The 24,232-nt window shown below is 39.5% G+C and overlaps 1 protein-coding gene across 2 annotated transcripts in view; it reads left to right on the plus strand.

The window, feature by feature from the left end:
- MRPS28 (mitochondrial ribosomal protein S28) overlaps window positions 1-24,232 on the plus strand; it is a 204,392-nt gene that overhangs the window by 93,830 nt on the left and 86,330 nt on the right. Inside the window, exon 3 of one of the 2 annotated variants that reach the window (XM_025922861.2) lies at window positions 11,496-11,794. The exons of the other annotated variant lie outside the window; for it this stretch is intronic. Coding sequence (XP_025778646.1) covers window positions 11,496-11,661 — 166 coding nt within the window. The 3' untranslated portion in view covers window positions 11,662-11,794. Of the gene's footprint in view, window positions 1-11,495; window positions 11,795-24,232 lie in introns of those variants that run through there. 2 annotated transcript variants of the gene reach the window in all.

A 24,232-nucleotide genomic window follows, 5' to 3' on the forward strand; every position in this document is an offset into this window, starting at 1 on the left:
TTGATGGAGTAGATCTGGGTTGGACCCCTGGCATCAGTATTTTGAAGAAAGAAAAGAGAAGAAAAAAACATTGTGAAAAATGTCCACAAGCAATTCTGTTATTCCTCCCAGTTCTGACTCCCTGTAGAGTCACCAAATCTGTCCCTGTTAGTTGTAAAGTAATTTCTGGATTTTATTAGCCCCCTCCCTCAGCTCCAAATTCAAACTCAAAAGAATGTCTTCAATGAGTTTTGTTTTCCTTTTGTTTCTTTTATATACGTTGAAGATTACTACTAGTACTTATTCATTTGAGCAGTAATCTAGTGTCTTCAATAAAACCGTATTTGAAGTTATTATCCTTTCAGTAACCTGGTGCACTTTATGTAAATATGAATGTGGTGAATTTCATAATAGCTGGTATTTATGGAGTATGTATTATGTGCCAGGCACTTTCCACACCTTATAATGCATGAAGCTTCACATCAACCTTGCCAGGCAGTGTATGTTATCCTCCTTTTACAGAGAAATAAACAGTCCATTCAGGGTAAGTTTCTTGCACTCAGTCACAGTCAAATCTAGATCTTTCTATAATTCTCTAAAGTTCTTACTCCTTCCTCTGTTCTGTACTGACAAAACTTTTCTCTGACAATAAAATATGTATATTTTCTTAAGAATTACATACCACAAAATGTATCCCTTTTTGCTTAGATGCCATGATACTGGCTCCAAGTTTGATCCCAGTATCAGTCATCAGCACATCTCAAGTATCTTATGCTTGCCACTCTGAGAAAAGATTCTGTTGTCACTGATTCCATATGTAATATATTACATTATATGCATATTCTACATTATTAAGTGAAGTTATTTTACATTCAAAAGTTTCATTTAAAAAAATGAATTTTATTTTCACATTTCATAAAATAAATCAGTGCTTGAACAAGAGACAAAACTTCTGTTTGTGGTGACACAGAATATTAACCAGCAGGGTAGAGGTTAAAAAGAACTTAGTTTAAGGAAAAAACAAAATCATACACTTATGTTAGAATTACAGAAAAAAGTTTAAATCCTCATCTAGGACGGTTACAACTTGGGGGAATGCAGTTTGGTGTTAAGAACAATGTCCATCAGGGGCGCCTGGATGGCTCAGTCGGTTGGGCGTCCGACTTCAGCTCAGGTCACGATCTCGCGGTCCGTGAGTTTGAGCCCTGCGTCGGGCTCTGGGCTGATGGCTCAGAGCCTGGAGCCTGCTTCCGATTCTGTGTCTCCCTCTCTCTCTGCCCCTCCCCCATTCATGCTCTGTCTCTCTCTGTCTCAAAAATAAATAAACGTTAAAAAAAAAAAAATTAAAAAAAAAAAAAACAATGTCCATCACTCCCTGCCACAATGGCATGGAGAGTTCCAGTTGCCAGTTGATTTGCATGGTTTATTTTGGCCTAGTGGATAGGCACACTCTCTGTACTATTATTAAAGGGATAACCATTAGGTTTTTCCAGGGACTTTTGGTAATAATGCAGGTAGCAGAAGTTATGGTGATAATAATTTTTGTTTCCCATTTACATCTCCTAACGATCTGGGATAATAAATTAGAACTTAAGATTTGTGCTGCATTTAAAATTTTAATGAGTAGAAATATCGGAGAGCTATAGAACTTTATGAACACTTTCTACCTTTATTTTGTTAACCCTGGTTGCTGTGCTTGATAATACAGTATGGATAGCATGGTGGTAAGAAAATCTTTAAAGACATCTGACAGATTGGACAGAAAGAAGCAATAGACCAGATAGGTCAGTGAAACATGGCAGATGGCATTTTGAAAAAGTGAGACAAATCCAGAATTAAACACCAAGAAGTTTAATCAGTTTTGCACTTAATATCATTCTACATTGTATCAAATTTCAAATACTTAACGTTGTGTAAAAGTAGAACTGAATCATAGAACTGTAAAACACCTTTGATCTTTTTTTTTTTTTTAATCTTTATTTATTTTTGAGAGAGAGAGCGTGAGCAGGGGAAGAGCAGAGAGAGAAGGAGACACAGAATCTGAAGCTGGCTCTGAGCTGCCAGCACAGAACCCGACGCTGGGCTTAAACCCATGTACTGCAAGATCATGACCTGAGCTGAAGTCAGACGCCCAACCGAGCCACCCAGGCGCCCCAACAGTGTGCTTTTTAAAGATGAGGAAATTGATGTCTGGACAGTTCATTTGAAGAAGAAAGTATACATTTTCACATGTGCTCTCTTACTCACATGTATACATGCTCTCCCCTCTCTCTCTCTCTCTCTCTCTCTGTCTCTCAAACACACACACACACACACACACACACACACACACACACACACGTTGGTGGCTTCACATACAGATCAACATTACTGTGAACAATTGTGTAAATTGTAAAAAATCAGGGGCACCTGGGTGTCTCATTCAGTTAAGTGTCCATCTCTTGATTTTCAGCTTGGATCATGATCTCACTGTCCGTGGGATTGAGCTCCATGTGGGGCCACACGCTGACAGCACAGAGACTGCTTGGGATTCTCTGTCTCCTTCTCTGTCTACACCCCCGCGCACGTGCACACACTTTCTCAAAATAAATAAATAAACTTAAAAAAAATCACATAGGGGCGCCTGGGTGGCGCAGTCAGTTAAGCGTCCGACTTCAGCCAGGTCACGATCTCGTGGTCCGTGAGTTCGAGCCCCGCGTCAGGCTCTGGGCTGATGGCTCAGAGCCTGGAGCCTGTTTCCGATTCTGTGTCTCCCTCTCTCTCTGCCCCTCCCCCGTTCATGCTCTGTCTCTCTCTGTCCCAAAAATAAATAAACGTTGAAAAAAAAAATTTAAAAAAAAAATCACATAGGTGTTAATTGAACCAATTAGAAATATTTTAGCTTTTCCTCTTCAAAAAGGAAGAGAAAAAATTATTTCTAAAGTCTTAAAGCTTTAAGTAAAGAATTGTCAGAAAATTGGAAAAAGTTCTAAACTATTTTAACTCATTGAGATAAAAATGTAGATGCCTAATGATTTCAAAAGAACTATTTTTAAAACCTCTGAGAATTATGATGACAGCAAGACAGCTAAATTGACTAGCAAAGTCAGAATTCCTCACAGTATTCTCTTTAGATACTGAGGTTTAATCCAAACCTTATTATTTGTCAGCTTTGTATTATTAATATATTTGTATCAAAGAACTAGGCAGAGGATTCGCTCTCTATTTTAAGTCTATGAGAACCATCACTAGCCTGCACTGACAGATGTTAAAGAATGTCTGTGGAAAGAATGTCAAAAACCTCTCCAAAGGAAAGTCTTTAAACCATGTCCTTAATAAAGAAATGCAAAACCAGATTTAATTGCCCTTTTCCTAAACAGCTCAGCCATGCAGGCTCATTTACTGCAGCATATGGTCTGAGAAGGCGCACAGTGGAAGAGAGCAGTCACGGTGAAGGCTGGGATTGAATCCATTTAGGCTGGAGTTCACAAAGATCAGTCAGAGGCGAGCACTTGAAGTTAAAAGAAAGAAACACACCAAGCAGTAAAAACACAGGCTATTTTTATTTTGAATGTGCTCATTGGAGACATCCTATTTGCCTTTCAAGACAGCAGCATTCAGTGGTTTTAATATAAAATAGAAGATTTCTGAGAAACTAATATCTGGGATGTTTTTCCTAATTAAAAAAAAAAAATAGACGAAATTGCTTGACGCCATGGAGATTTTTTCCCAATATTATTATTTGTTACCACTGGAAGCAATCATTTTTCTAAAGGGGGAGCAGTTAAAATAATGAGTTGGATGACAACAGTGTGGCCTAAATTTTATTTAAAAGGAAGACATTATAAGATTGTATGAAGTGGTAAATTCTTACCACCCCCAAAGGGATTAAATTTATAGTTCTTGCCAGAAGTCACAGGTATTTGAGAACTTGAGAAAAGGAAGAGGGAAAAAAAAGTCTGTGAATCCTTTTATACCACTTTTTGGCATTAGGCAAGTGACTTTAATTCTATGTATCTTAATTTTATGTCTGTAATATGAGGGAAGCTATCTTTATGAAGATCTTAATTATAACCTCAAAATAGCTTATTAATAAGACAATTCAGTTGCTATATGTCTAGTACAATGTCACACAGATTTGAGGAAAAATATAAAAGGTAACAGAAAGGAAAGAAATGTTTGAGGGGTTAATAATGGCAAACATGTATCTGTTTATTATTGCTGGATCTAATTAGTGGTAGTTATTTCTTATAACAAATTATTTCTAAGTACTATTTTTTTCCTGCAAAAATAGCTTTTCTGCCACAGAGTATATTTTTATATTGTGGGACAAGTATGCTTACTATTTTTATTGTCAAATTTTATTGAAATTCTCTGGAGCTGCACTGTGATGTGGTTTTTTAAATTTGAATTTAAGTTAATTAAATATAATTTAAAAGTTCAGTTCCTTAGTTACACTAGCCATATTTCAAGTGCTCAGACCTTATCTAAAGTGTTTCCATTATCACGGAAAGTTACAGTGGGCAGTGGTATTTGATATTTTTATTATAGATAATAAATAGATTTTATTATAGACAGATATAATAGATTTTATTATAGATAATAAATTCTGTTTATGGGCATTTGAGCAGTTTTTAGCAGAGTCCATTGATACAATCACAGGAGTGAGGAAAAACTAGATACATAAAAGAATAATAAAACCCCATTATAAAAAGAAGACAGAAGAGACAGATTCAGGTTTATAAAATCATGAAAGGGGTTAGTTGACTAGGTTAGAAGTTAAGGCTATTGAATTTTAAATGAAGCTAAAAATTGCTTCTTGGAAAAACAAATAATGAATCTACAGAAATTGTTACCTTTCCCTTCTAAGAAATGGTGTGTGCCGTAAGCACAAGTATATTCCTAAAAGGCGTAGTAACTCCACTGAAAGTTAGTGAAGCAAGAGTGATAATAGATAGGTGAAGTTAGGATACCTCTCCCTGCCCCTCAGTCTTCCTGAGCCACTGCCGGAAAGAGTACAACAGTACGTAAATCACTGTGACCCTTTTGTGACTGACTGTATATGTGGTTATGTTGTGGTCAATGCTAGGAAATGTGGACCATTCGGTGCGTAGTCCTCTGAATCTTACTTGCTTTGTTCAGAGCTCTTTTGCCTCACATCTCATTGGAAAGTCAACATTCATTTCAAAAGAAACGGTTTCCATTTTTGTAGAACAGTTATGTTGTATTTTAAGAGAAGAGTGCTTATGCCATTAAAATAAGTAAGATTTGAATGAATGCAAGTATTGGAAGAGAACCCACCTCCAAATTTCCTTTCTATAGGAACCTTTTGTATTGATTCAGTTATCACTGAATTAGAACTGAAGGTGCTCTTATATTCTGCATCACTCCCACATAGAGTATCGGTTTTCATTGGGTTTGTTTTGATGATGGTGGTGGTGGTGATTGATGATGATAGCTAATATTTATTGAGCATTTATAAGGGCTTGGAATGTTTTAATATATTTCATGCTCACAAGAACCTATGACGTAGGTACAACGATTCCCATTTTACAAATGAGGACGCTGAAACAGAGATAAAGTACCTCAGGGTTGCATGTTTATAAGTGATACAACTGCACACACACATGTGTAGTCATATGGCTCCAGAGCCCATGCTCTCAGTCACTACATTGCCTTTTCTGGATTTTTATACTTAGGCCAACATCTTGGAATAAAGTGACCATTTAAGGGTTGTATAAACAATCTGGGAAGAGAGTTTACTGGCATACTCATTTTAAATCTTATTATGTGGAACAATGGAAACCCAAATGGGAAAACTAAGTGGTGTAAGTGATTATCAAAGACTACAATAGTGAAGGTTCACCTCGAATTACACTGGAAGAAATGGAGTTCTTAGAAATATATTAGCTTATTTTTTTTCCTTTAATAAAGTGTTTCGAAGTTAAAGCAAGGATCAATTCCACATTAGTTGTATGGCTGCTGTTCTTGTCAGAGAAGTATGCTGACCCTTACATGTCCTGGATCTCCCAGAACGGACAGTCTCAGTGTGGGCGAGGCAGCCCTACTCCGGCCTGTCAGTGGTTTTTAGGTGCATTTCTCCATATTATATATTCCTGACTTTTTTTTTTCTTTTGGTCTATCTAAATTATTCACCCTAAACAACTCTTGTCATCACTTATGGAAAACATCTGTTACTCTTGAAACTTGTTAACGGTAGCCACAGAGTTTTTCAGAGATTCTCATTTTCCTGGCCTGTTGTATTTATATAAACTGTCCTGTCTTCCTGCACTTGATTATATATAATAAACCTAGTCCTAGGCCAGATTTTCTCAAGTGGTGACCAGAGAAGCCTGAATCAGAATCACCTGGGAAGCTTGCTCAAAAGGTAAATTCCTAAGTCTCACCTCAGATTTGCCAGCTTACTTTCAGGCTTGCGTCCCTCCATTTGCATTTTTAACCAGTACTCCAGGTGTTTCTGGTATACTAGAAAGTGTGGAAACCACTGTTCAAAAGGCTGCATTATGTGAAATGTCTTCATGGGGCTGTGAGAGGCAGATATGAAATCCCTGCCCTTAAGGATCTTACAGTCTCATAGAGAAGGTAACGCTTACATGCAATCAACTATAATACAAAATAAAAATTAAGTACCATAAAAGTAGAAACAGCTACTTCTAGATAGCAGAAGAGAATCTTTTAAAGGTTTGTTTTGTTTGCTTTGTGTAGTGCACAATGTGTATATTTGGATAATTCTTATTTCACCACACATACAGGCCTGCAGTTTGCTTTTCATCTCCATTATCATCTCACTGGATAATTCCCAGAATTGCCATAATTTTTAGAAGTGAAGGCAAAGTTTTCATATCACTAAAGGCTAATGCATCTAAAACTGGGGACAAACTTCTGCATTCCATAAATTACCAAGCATACTGGCACTCAGTGGTGTTCCTGTTTTTATTTTTTAATTGGAGATTTTTGCCATTAATATGACACAGAACCACTTACACTGAGAGCTTCCTCTTCACTGCGACTGTGCCCAGAATTGGTGCCCCTGGTGTTTGTGACATGTGCAACTCTTTTTTTTATAAAAAGTCACTGTTCCTTTCCTCATGATAAGTTTATAGTCCAGCTATGAGTAATGCTCCTAAAAATAAGTAAAAAGAAATAAGCCGACAATGAACAATGAAAGAAGAAAACCAATGTTTATTAACCACTATGTGCTAGGCACGATGCCAAGCAAATTTCAGAGAGGTTAAGTGAATGCACCAGTCCACACAGCTGCTAAAGCCAAGAAAGTAGAAATTCTAGATAATCTGTGACCTGGTGGCTTTTATCAGTGTCATGTTAATTTATTGACAGACATTTGAGTATCTGCTACATTGGCACTGGAAGGATACAGAGATAAACCCAGTGCCAGATCTTGGGGGAGCATAGAGACTAAAGAGAGATCAGAGAGTTGCACAGATAACCAAGACAAGTAAGTGAGAGGCACTAACATTTGCAGTCATGTGCTAAGCATTTTCAACGTATTATCCCATTTAACCTTCACAGTAAACCTGCAAAATGGTTGGAATCTCTCTTATTGTAGATGAGGAAATTATGGTTCAGGGAAAGCCACTCAGGGTTACCCAACGAGTAAGTGGCAGGGCTCAGATTTGCATCCAGTTCTATGACTGCAAAACCTCTTTCTTCCATGGGAGTTCCAGTGACAGACTCTTCCTTCCGACAAGGAGAATGTCAAGGCTCTTGGGAGCTGCATTTGATGTAGCTGTTCTACCTGGAACTTAAGAATCAGGCAGATAGACAGTAAGTTCAAGGAAGGCTGGCAATAGAAGCAAAGGTACAGAGGAATAGAAGTATGTGGGAATGGACATCAGGCCAAGATATGGAAGCCATCTTGAGAAGTGGGCCCAAAACATGGGCTCTGGGAAGATTAGACCTCAAGCTTCAGCTAAGGGGTAATGAGACTTGTAGGGTTAAGATCAAGAAATATCTGTGTTAAAAAATGAACTAAAGTTGCTAATTGGATATTGCAGGAATGGAGGGAAGGAGGGGTCAACATGAATCAAAGCTGATTGAATCGCTGTGAGTCATGCTGTGAGGACAAATGAAAGAATCTGTTAGAACATAAGTTATAGCCCCAAGTAATATAGAAAATAGTGTTCACTTTTACCTTGCCTATGAACCAACCTTATTTTTTCAGAGAATAATTCATATAGAATATGTCCTGTAATTGCTGTTTTCTAAGATTATAAGGCTATGCTCAATATTTTAGGATATCTCTTTAATTTTTTAAACAAAGACAGAAAATAAGATCTATGCTGTCAAATACACACTCATGTATACATACGTGTAAATAGATAGAAGAACTACAAAATATGACTGACTTCATTATTTTACACAGTTTTACAAAAGAATATTTACTTCTATTATCAGAAAGAAAAATAAGTTTTTTTAAAAAAACCAAGTAGCCTTCATATTTATTTGATAGATCATTTATAAATTCCTTCAGAATACCTAATTAAACATTGTATGGAGACTATCATTATATGGCCTACAAAAATCATTTTTCAGTGACTTTTTTTGATAACTTTGTTTCTTTCCATTTATGTAAAGTTGTTTAATTTAAAATTAGAATACTTGGTGGGCAGGCATACCTCAGAGATAATGCAGGCTTGGTTCCAGGTCACCACAATGAAGCAAATATTGCAATAAAGCAAGTCAAATGAATTTTTTGGTTTCCCAAAAAATTCCCAGTGCATGTAAAAGTTATGTTTACCCTATACTTTAGTCAATTAAGTGTGCAATAATAGCATTATGTCTAAAAAAACAATGTGTAGTTCACTCTTGAACAATGAAGGGGTTACGGCTGCTGACCTCCCCCCCCCCCCCCCCCGCAATCGAAAACCTGCATACAATTTTGACTCCCCAGAAACTTAAACTAATAGCCTACTGTTGGGGCACCTGGGTGGCTCAGTTGGTTAAGTGTCTGACTCTTTTTTTTTTTTTTTTTTTTTTAATTTTTTTTTTTCAACGTTTATTTATTTTTGGGACAGAGAGAGACAGAGCATGAACGGGGGAGGGGCAGAGAGAGAGGGAGACACAGAATCGGAAACAGGCTCCAGGCTCCGAGCCATCAGCCCAGAGCCCGACGCAGGGCTCGAACTCACGGACCGCGAGATCGTGACCTGGCTGAAGTCGGACGCTTAACCGACTGCGCCACCCAGGCGCCCCAAGTGTCTGACTCTTAACTTCAGCTCAGGTCATGATATCTCATGGTTAGGTTACTGAGATCAAGCCCCACGTTGGCCTCTGTACTGACAGTGTGGATGGAGTCTGCTTGGGATTCTCTCTCTCCTTCCCTCCCTGCCCCTCCCCACCTCAAAAATAAATAAACATGGAAAACTTTTTTAAAAACAGCCTATTATTGACGGGAAGCCATACCGATGATATAAATAGTCAATTAACACGTAATTTGTATGTTATGTGTATTATATACTGTATTCTTACAATAAAATAAGCTAGAGAAATGAAAATGTTATTGAAAATACTAAGGAAGAGAAAATACATTTATAGTACTATACTGTATTTATTAGAAATCCATGTATAAGTGGACCCATGGATTTGAAACCCTACTCAAAGCTTAACTGCATATACTTTAATTAAAAAATATTTTATTGTCGGGGCACCTGGGTGGTTCAGTTGGTTAATCGTCCTGACTTCGGCTGGGGTCATGATCTAGCAGTTCATGAGTTTGAGCCTCGTGTTGGGCTCTGTGCTGACAGCTCAGAGCCTGAAGCCTGCTTCGGATTCTGTGTCTCCCTCTCTCTCTGTTCCTCCCCCACTTGCACACTGTATCTCTCTCTCTCTCTCTCTCTCTCTCTCTCAAAAATAAAGATTAAAAAAAATTTTTTTTAAATACTTTATTGCTAAAACCTGCTAACCCCTATCTGACCTTTCAACTAGTAATCACTAATCACAGATCACCAAAACAAATATAACAATAACGAAAAAGTTTGAACTATTGTACGACCCCCAAAATGTGACAGACCCAAGGTCAGCAAATGCTGTTGGAAAAATGGCGGCGATACACTTGTTTGACACGGGGTTGCCACAAACCTTCAACCTGTAAAACACATTATACCTGCAAAGCGCAAAGCAAAGCACAGTGAAACAAGGTATGCTTGTATATTTAGATCCTTAAAGATTTTGGGATTGCAGTTATTGACAATAATTTCATTCACCTGTAGCTTTTCATAATGTTGATATTAAACCCTTAAAACATTTGATCAAGGAAGAAGATGAATGAATATAAGTTTCATTTGGTATTATAAAATATTTTATTGATCAAAGTGAGCCATCATGCATGTTAGGCTGTCATTACACTTTAATTATAGTGCAGTCAGTCCTCAGCACTTAAGTACTTTACGTTTAGACCTTTTTCCATTTTGCTTTTGTAAAATATTCTTTACTTTAAAAGAAGATTTGGGGGGTTCCTGAGTGGCTCAATGGGTTAAGTGTCCCAACTTCAGCTCAGGTCATGATCTCGCCATTCAGAGTTTGAGTCCTGCTTTGGGCTCTGTGCTGACAGCTCAGAGCCTGGAGCCTGCTTTGGATTCTGTGTCTCTCTCTCTCTCTCTCTCTCTCTCTCTCTCTCTCTCTTTCTCAAAAATAAATAGACATTAAAACAATATTAAATAAAAATGAAAAGTTCTTAACTTTAGGAAGAAAGCATGTATCTGAAAATCTTTTTCCCTTGATATTCGCTGATTTTAAAAATGAATAACATATTGGGGCACCTGGGTGGCTCAGTCTGTTAAATGTCTGACTCTTCATTTCGGCTCAGGTCACAGACTCATGGTTAGTGGGATTGAGCCCCACGTCATGTTCTGTGCTGTCAGCACAGAGCCTGCTTGGGAGTCTGTCTCTTTCTCTCTCTCTCTGCCCTTCCTGCATGTGCATGCTGTCTGTCTCTCTCTCTCTCTCAAAATAAATAAATAAATATTTTAAACAATGAATGACATATTAAAATAAATGTTATTTTCAAGAATTAACTTGTTTGAATTTTGTTTATAAGATCTTTAAAAGTCACTTCAAGGTTACAATTCTGATACAACTAAATTTTCTGTCAAAAACAACTCTTTCTCACACACTAGTATAAAGTGTTTTTTTAAAAAAGAACATATTCTTTATCTAGAGCCACCACATTAAAATTAGAATTTGAGTTTTACTTTAAACTACTTGTTTAGGGCGCCTGGGTGGCTCAGGCGGTTAAGCGTCTGACTTCAGCTCAGGTCATGATCTCATGGTTCGTGAATTTGAGCCCTGCGTCGGGCTCTGTGCTGACAGCTTGGAGCCTGGAGCCTGCTTCAGATTCTGTGAGTGTGTGTGTTTGCGTGTGTGTGTCTCTCTCTCTGCCCCTCCCTCCCCTACTCGTGCTCTGTCTCTCTCAAAAATAAACATTAAAAAAAAATTAAACTACTTGTTCATGTTGTGCTATGCAGAATTAATGGAATTTTTTTTTTCTTACTATCCAGGAAATACCAGAAAGGAACCAGAGTCCGACTGCGTCTATTAGATCTTGAACTTACATCTAGGTTCCTGGGAGCCACCACAGATACAACTATACTTGAGGCTGATGCGATTCTCTTAGGACTCCAGGAGAGTAAAGACGCCAAATCAAAAGAGGAACATCGTGAATAATAAATAAACTTTGCTTAGTGCATTCACTCCTTTTTTTGTTCAACCCAGATATTCATCAAGAATGCAATTAGAAAATTGTAAATAAATGATTGAAGGAAGACATAATAAACAAAAGCTATAATTATGGCTCTTATTTGTTAGAATTTTCTTTAGCTATTTCTCCCCTCCTCCCTTTTACACCCATTCTTCCCTTTGATTGGGGAAATATAAACTGTTCTGGGAAATTCTGTCATTCAACAAATATGTTTTGAGTGCTTACTATGTGCATGGCACTATTTGAAACAGCAGTAAACAGATGAGACAAAATTGCTTGCTTTGTGGAGTTTACCTTTGACTGGAGGTAATAGAAAATAAATAACATACATACTACTACGTTAGACAGTGATCTATGCTGAGGACAGAATAAAGCAGGGAGGGCAGGAGACCTGAATAGATATTTTTCCAGAGACATACAGATGGCCAACAGGCACCTGGAGAGATGCTCAACATCACTTACCATCAGGGAAATGCAAATTAAACCACGATGAGCTATCACCTATTATATCACCTATTAAAATGGCTGCTATCAAGAAGATAAGAAGTTACAAATGTTGGTGAGGATGTGGAGAAAAGGGAACCTTCTCACACAGTTGGTGAGAGGGTAAGTTGCTGCAAGCACTATGGAGTACAGTATGGAGTTTCCTCAAAAAATTAAAAATACGCTATGATCTAGCGACGTCACTTCTGGGTATTTACCTGAAGAAAACAAAACACTAACTTGAAAAGATATCTGAACCCACATGTTCTTTGCAACTCTATTTAAAATAACCAAGATGTGGGGCGCCTGGGTGGCTCAGTCGGTTAAGCATCCTACTTCGGCTCAGGTCATGATCTCACGGTCCGTGAGTTTGAGCCCCGCGTCGGGCTCTGTGCTGACAGCTCAGAGCCTGGAGCCCGTTTCAGATTCTGTGTCTCCCTCTCTCTCTGCCCCTCCCCTGTTCATGCTCTGTCTCTCTCTGTCTCAAAAATAAATAAACGTTAAAAAAAATTTTTTTTTAAATAAAATAACCAAGATGTGGAAGCAACCTATGTGTCCGTCAATGGATGGATAGATAAAATGTGTGGTATGTTGTAAATATGTGTGGTGATGATGTTCGCTAGACTTACTGTAGTGATTGTTTTGCAATAAATATCTATTATGATATACACCTGAAATTGGTGTTATATGTTAACTATATCTCAACAACAACAACAAAATAAAGCAGGGAATGGGTTGTAAGGTGACAGATTGAGATTTAAGAGTAGTGTCAATGGATATCCTCACAGAAGAATCCACTTTTTTATAATGCATAATTTTTATTTTTCCATTGATACAGTATTTAGAAAAAAAACTCTTAAGAACTTATCTTTTTAACTGAGGTAATTGACACATAACATTTTATTGGTTTCAGATGTACAACATAATGATTCAATATATGTGTATAGTGTGACATCACATAATAAGTCTAGTTAACATCCGTTGCCATACATAGTTTCCAGGAATTCACTTAAAAAAAATTTTTTTTTAATGTTTATTTATCTTTGAGAGATAGATAGAGTACAAGTGGGGGAGAGTTAGAGAGAGGGACACAGAATCCAAAGCAGGCTCCAGGCTCTGAGCTGTCAGCACAGAGCACGATGTGGGGCTCGAACTCACAAACCATGAGATCACGACCTGAACTGAATTCAGACGCTTAATCGACTGAGCCACCCAGGCACCCCATCTAGGAATTCACTTTTGAATAATATCTGAAGGAAATGAGGGAGCTAGCACGTGGGTCCCTGAGAAAGAATAGCTAGGGCAAAGGCCCTGAGGCAGGACTGTGCCTGTCCAGTTTAAGGAACAGGGAGGAAGCCATTACAGCTAAGAGAGGAATAAAAGATAAACCTAGGGAGTGGGAAGTAGGAGAGGCCTTGTAGGTCCTGGTGTGGACTTTGGCCTTTATTTACTCTGAGATGGAGGGTCTTTGAGGAGTCTGAGTGGAGGAGGAATATGCTGTGACATTATAGAAGGATCCTTCTGAGTAGACTGAAGATTAACAGCAAAGCAAGACCTCTGAGGAGAGAGTTAGTGGGTAATCCAGATGAAAGGTGATGGCAGCTTGGAGGAGTGTGGTAGCAATGCTGGTCCTGAAAAGTGGTTGCAATCTGGATATATTTTGAAGGTACAGACAGTGGTATTACATAACATTGGATATGGAGTATGAGATAAAGAGGGTGGTGAGGGACAACAGCAGGGTGTTTGGCCTGGGCAGCCAGAAGAATGGATTTGCCGATAACCAGGATAGGGAAAAGCCGGTTCGAGGGGACTATCGAGAACTCAGTTTAGAATATGTTAAATTTGAGGTGCCTATTAGCCACCCAAGTGACGATGTTCGGAGGCAGCTGGCTCTATGGGTCTGAAGTTCATGCGAGAGGTCTGGACAGAAGATGGAAATGTACACATCACAGACACTCTGTCAGACTTCCCAAACTGTGTAGCTCAAGAATCTAGGCACTCCCACTGGGCCCTTTCATTCCTTGTGTCACCACCGAAGTCCTTCAGAGGCACCTAGCTGGTTGGTCTAGGAGGGTCCAGACAGCTTCACTCACTCATCTGGTATTTTGGCAAGGGTGGCAGAAAGGTTAGGTTTGGCTAGACTGTGACCAGAGCACCTATATGTGGCCCCTCTAGCATGATATGTGTCAGGGGAGTTCGACTGCTTGCATGGTGGCTGGTGTTCCCCAGAGCATTCCAGGACAGCCAGAGAGAAACTACATGGCCTTTTCTACTTAGCCTGGGAAGCCATGCCTCTTCACTTCACTCGCTGGGTCATAAACGAGTTAGTAGGGCAGCCCAAATTCAAGAGGAGAGGAAGGAGCCTCCACCTCTTGATGGCAGTGTGGCAGCCTCACACCGTAGGAGGTCACGTGGGATGAGAGAGATGGTTGTGCTCATCTTTGGAAAATAGTCTACCACATCCACCCCCAACTGGGTCACACCCAATAATCACCACCTCCAAAAATGCCAGATCTGAAATCTGAGATCCTTCTCTCTGACCTTCCTGCTCCCTCACTTTGTATGCCCAACAGAACACTTTTTCAAAATTTGGGGGGCTCCAGTCCATTGACTTTCAATTTTTCACTCTTATCACCTCCTTCGTGTTCACACTACCCTCCTTACCCAGGTTGAAAGTTCAGGGTGCATCAAATAATTATTTCCTTGCAAGTCAAGTTTTCTTAAGTCCTGTCATCTCAAACCCTCCTTTTCTTAGTTGGCAAAACTCCAACCCTAATGAAATCTGTCTACCTACTTCATGTCTATACCAAGAAATTCGATATTACAGGAGAAACCTCACTATCATAGTGATTGGTATTGTTTTAAATCTGGAGTTCCAGATTAACGTACCAGACTAAGGTACACGTCTAACATTACTCCCTCCAAAGCCTCACTAAAACTCTAATAGAGATGGATGGATGGATGGATGGATGGATGAGTGGTGGATGGATAGATGCACAAACACCTCATACACAAAAAACTCAAGTAGGAGAAAAGCAGGAAGAGAGGAATCAGCAATAAAACTTTGCAGTCTGGGAAGTGGATGAATAGACATTGACTTAGCAGAACAGAGATAGGCAAATTCTGAGCTGGCAGTGGGGAAAGTGGGGAACCCACCTGATTTACTGCAGAATCCTCAGGACGTTCAGTAAGTGGCGATACTGGCTACTTCTGGATCTGGGAATGAATTGGGGGAAGAGGGAAGACAAAATAAGGGAGACTGGGTAAAAGCTGTCTGAGAAATAACCTAGATTCCTTTTTACACTCCATTCACTCTACTTCAATGATGTGGCTGCCTGCCTCCACCCAGAGTGACCCTCCAACCCCAACATAAGTCTGGCAGTTTAGTGTTTAGATTCAGTTGTCTTTATTATTTTTTAAAGTTTATTTATTTTGAGAGAGAGCACAAGCAGAGAGGGGCAGAAAGAGAGGGAGAGAGAGAGAATCCCAAGCAGGCTCCGCACTATCAGCGCTGAGACTGATGCGGGGCTTGAACTCATGAACCACAAGATCATGACCTGAGCTGAAACCAAGAGTTGGCTGCTTAACCAACCGAGCCACCCAGGTGCCCTGATTCTGTTATCTTTCTTTATGGGAAGGATGAAGGTGTATGTGTGTGGTGGGGCGGGCAGGGTGGGGTTTGAAGGAGGAAGGCAAATGCATATACATCAGTGCACCAGACCAGACAATTTCAGCGTACTCTGAAGATGTGGAAGGCAAGACGAGTGTCATCTCAGTTGTGGAGGAGGTGTGGTCAGGAGAGAAGACAGAATCTATACCCTCAGATGTTTCAGATCCCACAACCAAACACTACGTTCCAGTATTCAAAGGCTCATCACCAGAAAGTGCCTATTCATCTCTTATGACACCAATCTAAAGGCTAGTTTTTAATCACTCAAGTTCTCAGTTATACTGGGTTGAATAGTGCCCCCCCCCCATTCATGTTCACTCAGAACCTGCAAAGATGACTTTTTTGAAATCGTTTGGACATCTAATCAAGATGAGGTCATTCTGGATTAAAGTGGATCCTAAATGCAATACGACATCGTCCTTACAAGAATAGGCAAATTTGGATACAGAGACACAGAAACACAGGGGGAATGTCATGTGACAACTGAGGCAAAGATTGTAGTTACACTGCCACAAACTAAGGAATGCCAAGAATTGCTTGGCAAGCACTAGAAATGAGAAAGGTATGGAACAGATTCTCCCTCTGAGGTCCCAAGAAGAAAACCACCCAATGACACCTTGATTTCAGACTTCTGGCCTTCCGAAATGTGACATTGAATCTTGTTGTTTTAGCCACCCAATTTGTGGTAATATGTTATGGAAGCCCTAGGAAGCTGATCTACCAGGCATATATGAGAAGTGTGATATCTTGTCAGGCATTGATTTCCCAGCCTACACATCTGTCCCATGCTTTGACCCCGCAGTCCTATTGGGAGCCTGTACCGTGCCTGGTTTCCTGTGCTCCATGTAATAGTCTTTCTTGCTTCACTTCTTTCTATAGCCTGTCCTCTATTTGCAGCCTTGATTAAAACACCAGGGTGTTTTAAATTAAAGTGGTTTGATTAAATCCACCAGGGTCTGAATCTGGAGAATCAGTCCCCCTAAACACCAGTCACCTATTTAAAATCACCCAGGTGGAGAGATCTGAGAAAATCCGTTTCCAGTGAACCATCTTTGTTCCTTTAATATTATTAAAGTAAGGCAAGTATTTGAATCAAGTCAATACTCTTTTTTTTTATAAGTCAACTAGTCATGCCAAACAAATGACCAGAACAACTCACTCACGGTGTTAGTGTCAGGTCAGGTCATCTGGGAAGCAGACGCTAACAGTAGGAAGGGCAACTCTGAGGGAAAGGCTGGTGAGGGATAAAGGGAAAGGGAGCAAGATTGTATAGACTTTAAGGCAAGATTCGGTTGTGTAGACATTTACATATTCCCTAGCAGCTGAAACCTCTGATTAATCAAGAGTTTATGTTTCTGATCAATAAATGTAAAGGAATTTTCTCTAATAAATATTGACGGTGGTACATCTTTAGAAACATAGTAGATTATATTTTCTGTGTATCCCTGAAATTAATTTTAAATACTAAACCTGGCCTGTGCTAGGGAAAGCGTCTTGTGTAGAATTTATATAGATGGAGAGATGCTAGGGAGAAAGGTGACAGCAAATAGAAACAGTATGCGGAACACGTGGTGATTTGGCACATTTGCTCATGCTAACGTGAACTGACTGCACAGAGATTTTGCGGAAGGTGGAGGCAAGACACCACAGGCAAGTCTGGGTGAGACCATAGGGTTGGGAGGACATAAGATAATGCCTCTGCAATAGAGGTGAAGGGAGGCATGGGGAGGACCCCATGCCTCTGCAATAGAGGTGAAGATTATAGTGTTTTGTCCCAATATGCAAATAAATCCTGTCAGGCCCTAGGACAGGCCCTATCTTTCATCTGGAGGGAGATGGCGTTGGTGTAGGAAATCAACCCGACAAACAGGCCCTTATTGAGGGGAGAGAGAAAGCCTCACTCTTCTCTGGGCCTCATTATCCTGGGCCTTGACTTGGAGCGGTCTAGATATGTTTGAGGGAACACTAGTGAAAGCAGAAGCTGGTCTCTGGCTTGAGGCAGGAGGGCAGAAACAAAGCCAGAATATACCCCTAGGGTCCTATATGGATGAGCAAAGCCTCATCTGAGTAGCTAAAGCTCTTTGTTACAGGTGAGCTCTGTGTCTGCTTCCCTCAGGAACCATGGAAACTATCTTGTTTGCATATTACAGCCTTTTCTCAAGTGGTCATCCAGTCCACCCTGTAAACATCCTTGACAGGTTACTTCCTACCTCCCGAGGCAGGCTTAGAGAATTATTTGGAAGATACCCACTGTAAAGTTAACTCACCTCACACGAGTAAGACTTGAATTTCTGGTTTACCAGAGGATCGAACTTTGTGATCATTCTCCTTTTTGCCATTTGTGGAATGTCTTTTCTGGTTTTTCTAGTTCCTGCTCCACACCTGTCAAGTAACATTTAAGTTAGGTTATATGGAGGCTGATTATAATATCCATTTGATAGATTTTCCAAGACCTTTTCTGGTCCATCAGTCATTTCAAAGTTCGTTAACACCTGCACCAGAAGGTGAACGGGAAAGGGAAAGATGTTAACGAAGATAGAAATGACTAATGGACCAGAATTTTTAAAAAAACAAATTTTCAAGCATGGAACCATCCTAAATTGTCATCCATTTTGTGGTTATGTTTGGAAATTCACTAGTATATTGGGCATCACTAAATACGTCTAAAAGATAGTTACGCAGAACATAACTCAGACATACCATTACTTGTGAGCAAGAAGCTTGCAGCATTTACCCACAGTCCTGGTCTCAGCTGCCTGCCTGAGTTGCATTCCCACTCCTTTTGGTATGGTTTTGAGAGTTGGGACATCATCTTTATCTACTGGCTTCTGTGGTATTTACTGCATCTAAAATGAAAGATTTTGCATGTAAATGTTGCCTGGAAAAAAACACAGTATCTTGCTTTCTTTTATTCATTCATCTGAAGTAATTATTGCTATCACAGTCTCATGTGCATTTTTTCCAAACCATAATGATTTGAGACTTATAGAGTATGGTAAAAGAGTTGGATTGTTTTTTCAAGCAGGCAATTTTGTGAAGCAACTGCTAGTAATCTGAGCCACTTTTTGGTTTCTAAAGCTTTCATCTGTCTGCAGGGTGATTTCAGGATCCATACAGTTCCTTACCTGGAACCTTAAAATCCATTTTTGCACTTCCCACATGTAGAACGCAGGTGTGAGAATGTAAAATAAGTCACATTTGTTCGTAGAGTTTCCTACCTCCTTTGGCTCAGAACATCCATGACTTCTTTGTAATTAGTTTAAAAGAAACATGGGGAGAAAGTTACAGTCTTCAAAAAAACTGCATGTTTCCCTTAGGAATTCATACTAAAATGCGTATTTATTTTTAAAAACCAAATGATATGAATGTAGGAAATGCAATACTGGGTCAGCCCAACGGTCTAACCAGCCTGTGGTTTCAAAGTCTCATAGTATCCCATTAATGTTGGCCTCAGAAGTTTGAGGATTCATTTCAAACTCTCTGGTTTTCTTTAACATGCAAATCTGGATTTACCATTCATAGATTGATCTAAACCTTTCCTGAATTTACTTATATCTTCAACATACATCCACTAAAGAAACAATGAGTTTCCCAATGGCAAGGGTACTACACCTTATCTATCCATCCTGAGATTATAGCAAGGGTTCTACTACAGGCCAGTGAAGAGATGAGATGAGTAATTCAGTCTATCACAGTCGTCCTCTTGGTCCTGACCATTTACATCCCTCCCACATGCAAAACTCACTCCATCCTATCGCACTGCCTCCCACTCCCTAAAGGCACATTTAATCATGATATCTGCCACCAGTCCAAGATCTTGTGATCCTTATCAGGTCCAGTTCCTGCTACTGATATCAGTTTTCTCCCTAGCATCTCTCCATCTATAAAAATTTTACACAAAATGCTTTCCCCAGTGTAGGCCAAGTTTAGTATTTGCAAATAATTATAGGGATATATGGAAAATATAATTACTATTTTTCTAATGATATAACACAATCGATATTTACCAGACAAAATTCTTTAAAAATTTTATTAATCAGAAACATTGTAAACTCTTGAATAATCAGAGAGATTTCAGCTGCCAGGGAATATGTAAATGTCTACCCGGCCAGATCTTGCCTATAAAGCTCTAAAATGTATTACTCAGTTGCCTGTCCCCAAAACATTTCCTGCTTTTTAAAACAGAGAATACTGAACAGGATTTAAAGCTTTCCTTGATGACTCAGGGCTACCATTATGGAAAACAATTTCATAATGATGTGATTTCCTAGGGATTTTTAAGGTGGGTTAGAGCTGCTGCTCCTACCAAATGGCCCCAGAACTTGGCGCTCTTTAAATTGTTTTTTTAGCTTGTTACCTATCACCTCCCTTTGCTATCGGCTGATATTTTTTACTAAGGTCAATGTCCCTGCTTCTCGTACCCCCCTTGGGGCTCTTAATCTGTGTTAATCTAATTTTTGGTTATATACTAACTGACTCTCAACAACTATTCTTTTTTGTTGTTGTTGTTGTTGTTGTTGTTGTTCTGTTTGCTTTACACATTTTTGCCACCTCCTTTCCCTGCTGTCAGCTGCCACTTTTATTGGTGTCTGTGTGTGCTTTTCAGCATCTCACTTAACAGTATTGAGAGTGTGTAGAATTGTAGAAATGTGCACAAATTTTGTGATAGCTATTTTCTATTTTGGAGTCTTTAAAAAATTTTTTTAATGTTTATTTTATCTTTGAGAGAGAGAGACAGACAGACAGACAGAGCACGAGTGTGGGAGGGGCAGAGAGAGAGAGGGAGACACAGAATCCAAAGCAGGCTCCAGGCTCTGAGCTGTCAGCACACGGCCTGTCATGGGGCTTGAACCCATGAACCATGAGATCATGACCTGACCTGAAGTCGGACGCTTACCTGACTGGACCACCCAGGGACCCCTCTCTTTCAGAGCCTTTTGTCCATTATTTTCAGAACCACGGCTGTGTTTTAGATGTTAAAAGTTGTTTTCGGTCTATCGCTGAAATGAAAGGCTTTAGAAAGAGAAAACAAATAAGAAAATAGACTATTTTTAAAATCAATTTTAAGAATGTTCCAATACATCTTCCTAGGCCTTATGTGTCTAAATAAAAAAAGTGGATGAAAGGAGGGTTGGATTCATTGAGTATTTCTGCTTTGAAGCCAACTAGTACTCTGTAGATTTATCTGTTAGAGGGTCATTTATACTTTCCTAATCGATTGTAAATATCTCCAGGAAAGGAATTGCTTTTTACTTGTTTTTGTATCTGCTGTGCCCAACACAGTGTCAAACACATAAAAAATATTCATCAATATTTGTTGAAAGTACTTTGCTTGATTCAGTGGCCTTAATTGTACAAGATTTTCCATCAGTAAGAGAAAGATGAATTGTTCTACAAAGTCTGCTCGTCAAGGTAGAAAACAGACATTTTTAGCCGTGAGATGGCTCAGATCTCCCAGATGACCTTCTGTTTCACTCTTCCTTTCTTCCGGTCGTCACACCAACTCCTCACCTGTACTGCCACCCCATGATTTCTGAGTAAATCACTTTGTTTTAGAGCTTTGAACAAAAATTAAAAGATCATGCCACATGAACAGATTTCATGCATCCGGATTTCAAGTATGCATCTGAGTTTGGTTCGTATCTCCTGGTAATTTTATAGCAAAAAGCTGGTCACTGGGCCCGTGTCTCCATGTTTAGCATTTTGCTGACCTAGAGGGCAGGAACAGGAGGTGACTGTGTGTGTGACCTGAAGGGACGTCTCATTACTTTATGTTAACTGTGATTTTTTTATTTCTCTGTTGGCACAAACATTGGAGTGTTCACTGTATTCCCTGCAGCCAGGAAAGAATTTCTCGAGTCTAAAGATTGCGGTCAGTTTGAGGAGACTGAAAAGGGGAAGGCACAGAATTCCTTTTTCCTTATTTTAGCCTTCTGGTTCTTTCATGAATGCATGCAGGCCTTAAAGACTCAATGCACACTGCTTTCCTGCCTCTGAGCTCTTTTCCTTCCATCCCTCCTAGATATTGTTTACCCAAGTGTTGACAGGCAGCTTTTTGCTCAAGGATGCTGGAAAGATGGTTACACTGAAGCTAAACATTTGGCTCCCTGTCCAATACCACAAAAAGTGGACAAGGGGTGCCTCTTAATCAAATCTGTCCTCACAAAGAGATAATCTCTGCTCTTGGGTTTGAGAACCACTCACGTGCCCCTGCACTCATAGCAAATGATGGCTTGTTAAACTTTTCTCCATGTATACACACAAAACAGTGTCACTCAAACACAGTGAATAATCACATCGTCCACACGGTAAAACTTCCATCAATTCCATCTGTTTCTTCTAGCCCACGCTTCACAGACTAAACTGTGACGTAACAGGTGAAATACTTCCATTTACCTAAGGATGAAAACACAAGCAATGGAAGCTATGAGAGACGCCCAGCTAGACTCAAACATCTAACATCAGACAGCCCTCTTATATATGCTCTCATGGGAAAGTTCTAGGGATTTTTTCACTTAGTTCCTTATTAGGACTTCAGAACACATAAGCAGAACAGCTCTGTGCTGTGTCCACTGAAAGTTATAGTTAAAACAGCAACAGTGATTAAAGAAACATTTTTCAACAGTCGTGTGTACTTTATTAGCACCAATGTAAGCTGCATGCCGGAAGTTACTCCTTTCTCTGACTCCAGTTCAGCTTTATGAGACTCATTCCCCAAGGAATAGATGAGAGGGCACCAGTGCACCTTGTCTTTGTGGACTTGAAAGTGACTTTAACTAGAAGTCATCGCTTCCAGATGGATATTCTGACCCCAGCATGTTAAAAAAATTTTTTTTTCCCCCAGTAGAATAACATTCAGAGATAATAACTTCTGTCTCTGGAGAAGGGAACGCCTCCTTTCTGGATCTAAACCTATTACCCTTTTTATAGTGATACAGAAAGGACAAAAGTATGTAATTCTCTATCTTAGATTTACTAATTCCATGTTTCTGATGTTTTCTGGTCAGTTCTTATGATGGGTTACCTCTGTGGTAGATAACTTACCACAATAACCTTTCAAAATCTTGTCTAAAAGGCACGGAAAAGTATTATGAATTTTTAAAATGACATTTTCTCACAATACTTTTAGTGTTTTGAGGTTACATTAAAAACCAGGAATATCTGTGTCATACATCCCCCTCAAAGTGGGTATCTCTCAAATAATGACTAAAGGATTGTTAAGTTTGTTGGTATCCCCTTCTTAGTCTACTTTTATATTAATTTTAGGTAGTAATTTACAATATTAATTTTTAAGGATCTATATCATAATTCCAGGAGAAAATGAGTGACTTATAAAAATTCTACTTTCAATGAAATCACCGCTGAGTCAGAAATTTATTTGTGCAATTGAAACCCTTCTGCATGATTCCTTCGGGACCCGAGTAATCTGGATATACAAGCACCCAGATATTCCAGAACCCTTGTCTCCGGCTGACCTAATGTTGCAGAGACTGCAGAATCCCACAGGGTAGCCTGTGCCTGGAAGTGCAGCCTCCAGCCAGCCTCTCGCTACCTCCCCGCCTCTCTTATCCCACTTCCTGCCTCCATGTCTTCCAAGCCCCAGACAGTCTGGCTTAACTAGCTTTCCGGGTAGGCAGGGCTCACTACAGGCATTTCCATTGTAATAAATGCTTAAAGGAAACAAATAGGATCAGCAGCAAACGGTAATACATTTTACAGGCAGGTATTACATTTTCAGTTTTTCTTAGGACTTGTTGGATTTCTTTCCAGTTGGTCCTGGTCTTTTCACTTCTGTTTGCCCATGTTTTTAATCTTCTCAAAATAGCTTATCTTGAAATCTTGCCTTCCGTTTTGTATAGAACTCAGAAGGAGAATGGCGCCTTTCTGAAAAGCCAAATAACTCTGTGTCATATTGTAACAAACAGAGCCTTTACTTGGGAGCAAAGTATCACCATAGTTAAATGCTCTCCAGATGCCTGCTTTGCCACCAGAGTGTAAACAGATATTTTCCAGCCTGTATTTACCTCTTCGAAATGCAGCCCTTAAAAAAAGAAAAAAAAAAAAAAAGGCATTAAGAGGTTCTCGCCTCTAACTCTGGACACTTAGTATTTTCCTCCAGTTAAGGTGACTAAGAAGGATTAGAACCTAGCCTGTCATTCTGGAAACTCTGTTGACTGGCTTGCCAATGTGAAAGTTCCCTTGAACCATGGGTGGGCGGGGGGGGGGGGGGGGGGGGGGGGGTTGCCTTTCCTGGACGCATTCCTGCTCCCTAGAGGCTTTCAGTTAGAATAAAAAATGAGGAACAAGTAGAAAAGCTTAAATGTTTAAATTAGCATAATCCAGTATGGGGATCATCTCTGATAATGTCTAAATTCTGTAAATCC

Source organism: Puma concolor, chromosome F2, assembly GCF_028749965.1.
Source record: "Puma concolor isolate L17-30 chromosome F2, mPumCon1.1.hap2, whole genome shotgun sequence".
Classification (NCBI taxonomy): Eukaryota; Metazoa; Chordata; class Mammalia; order Carnivora; family Felidae; genus Puma; species Puma concolor.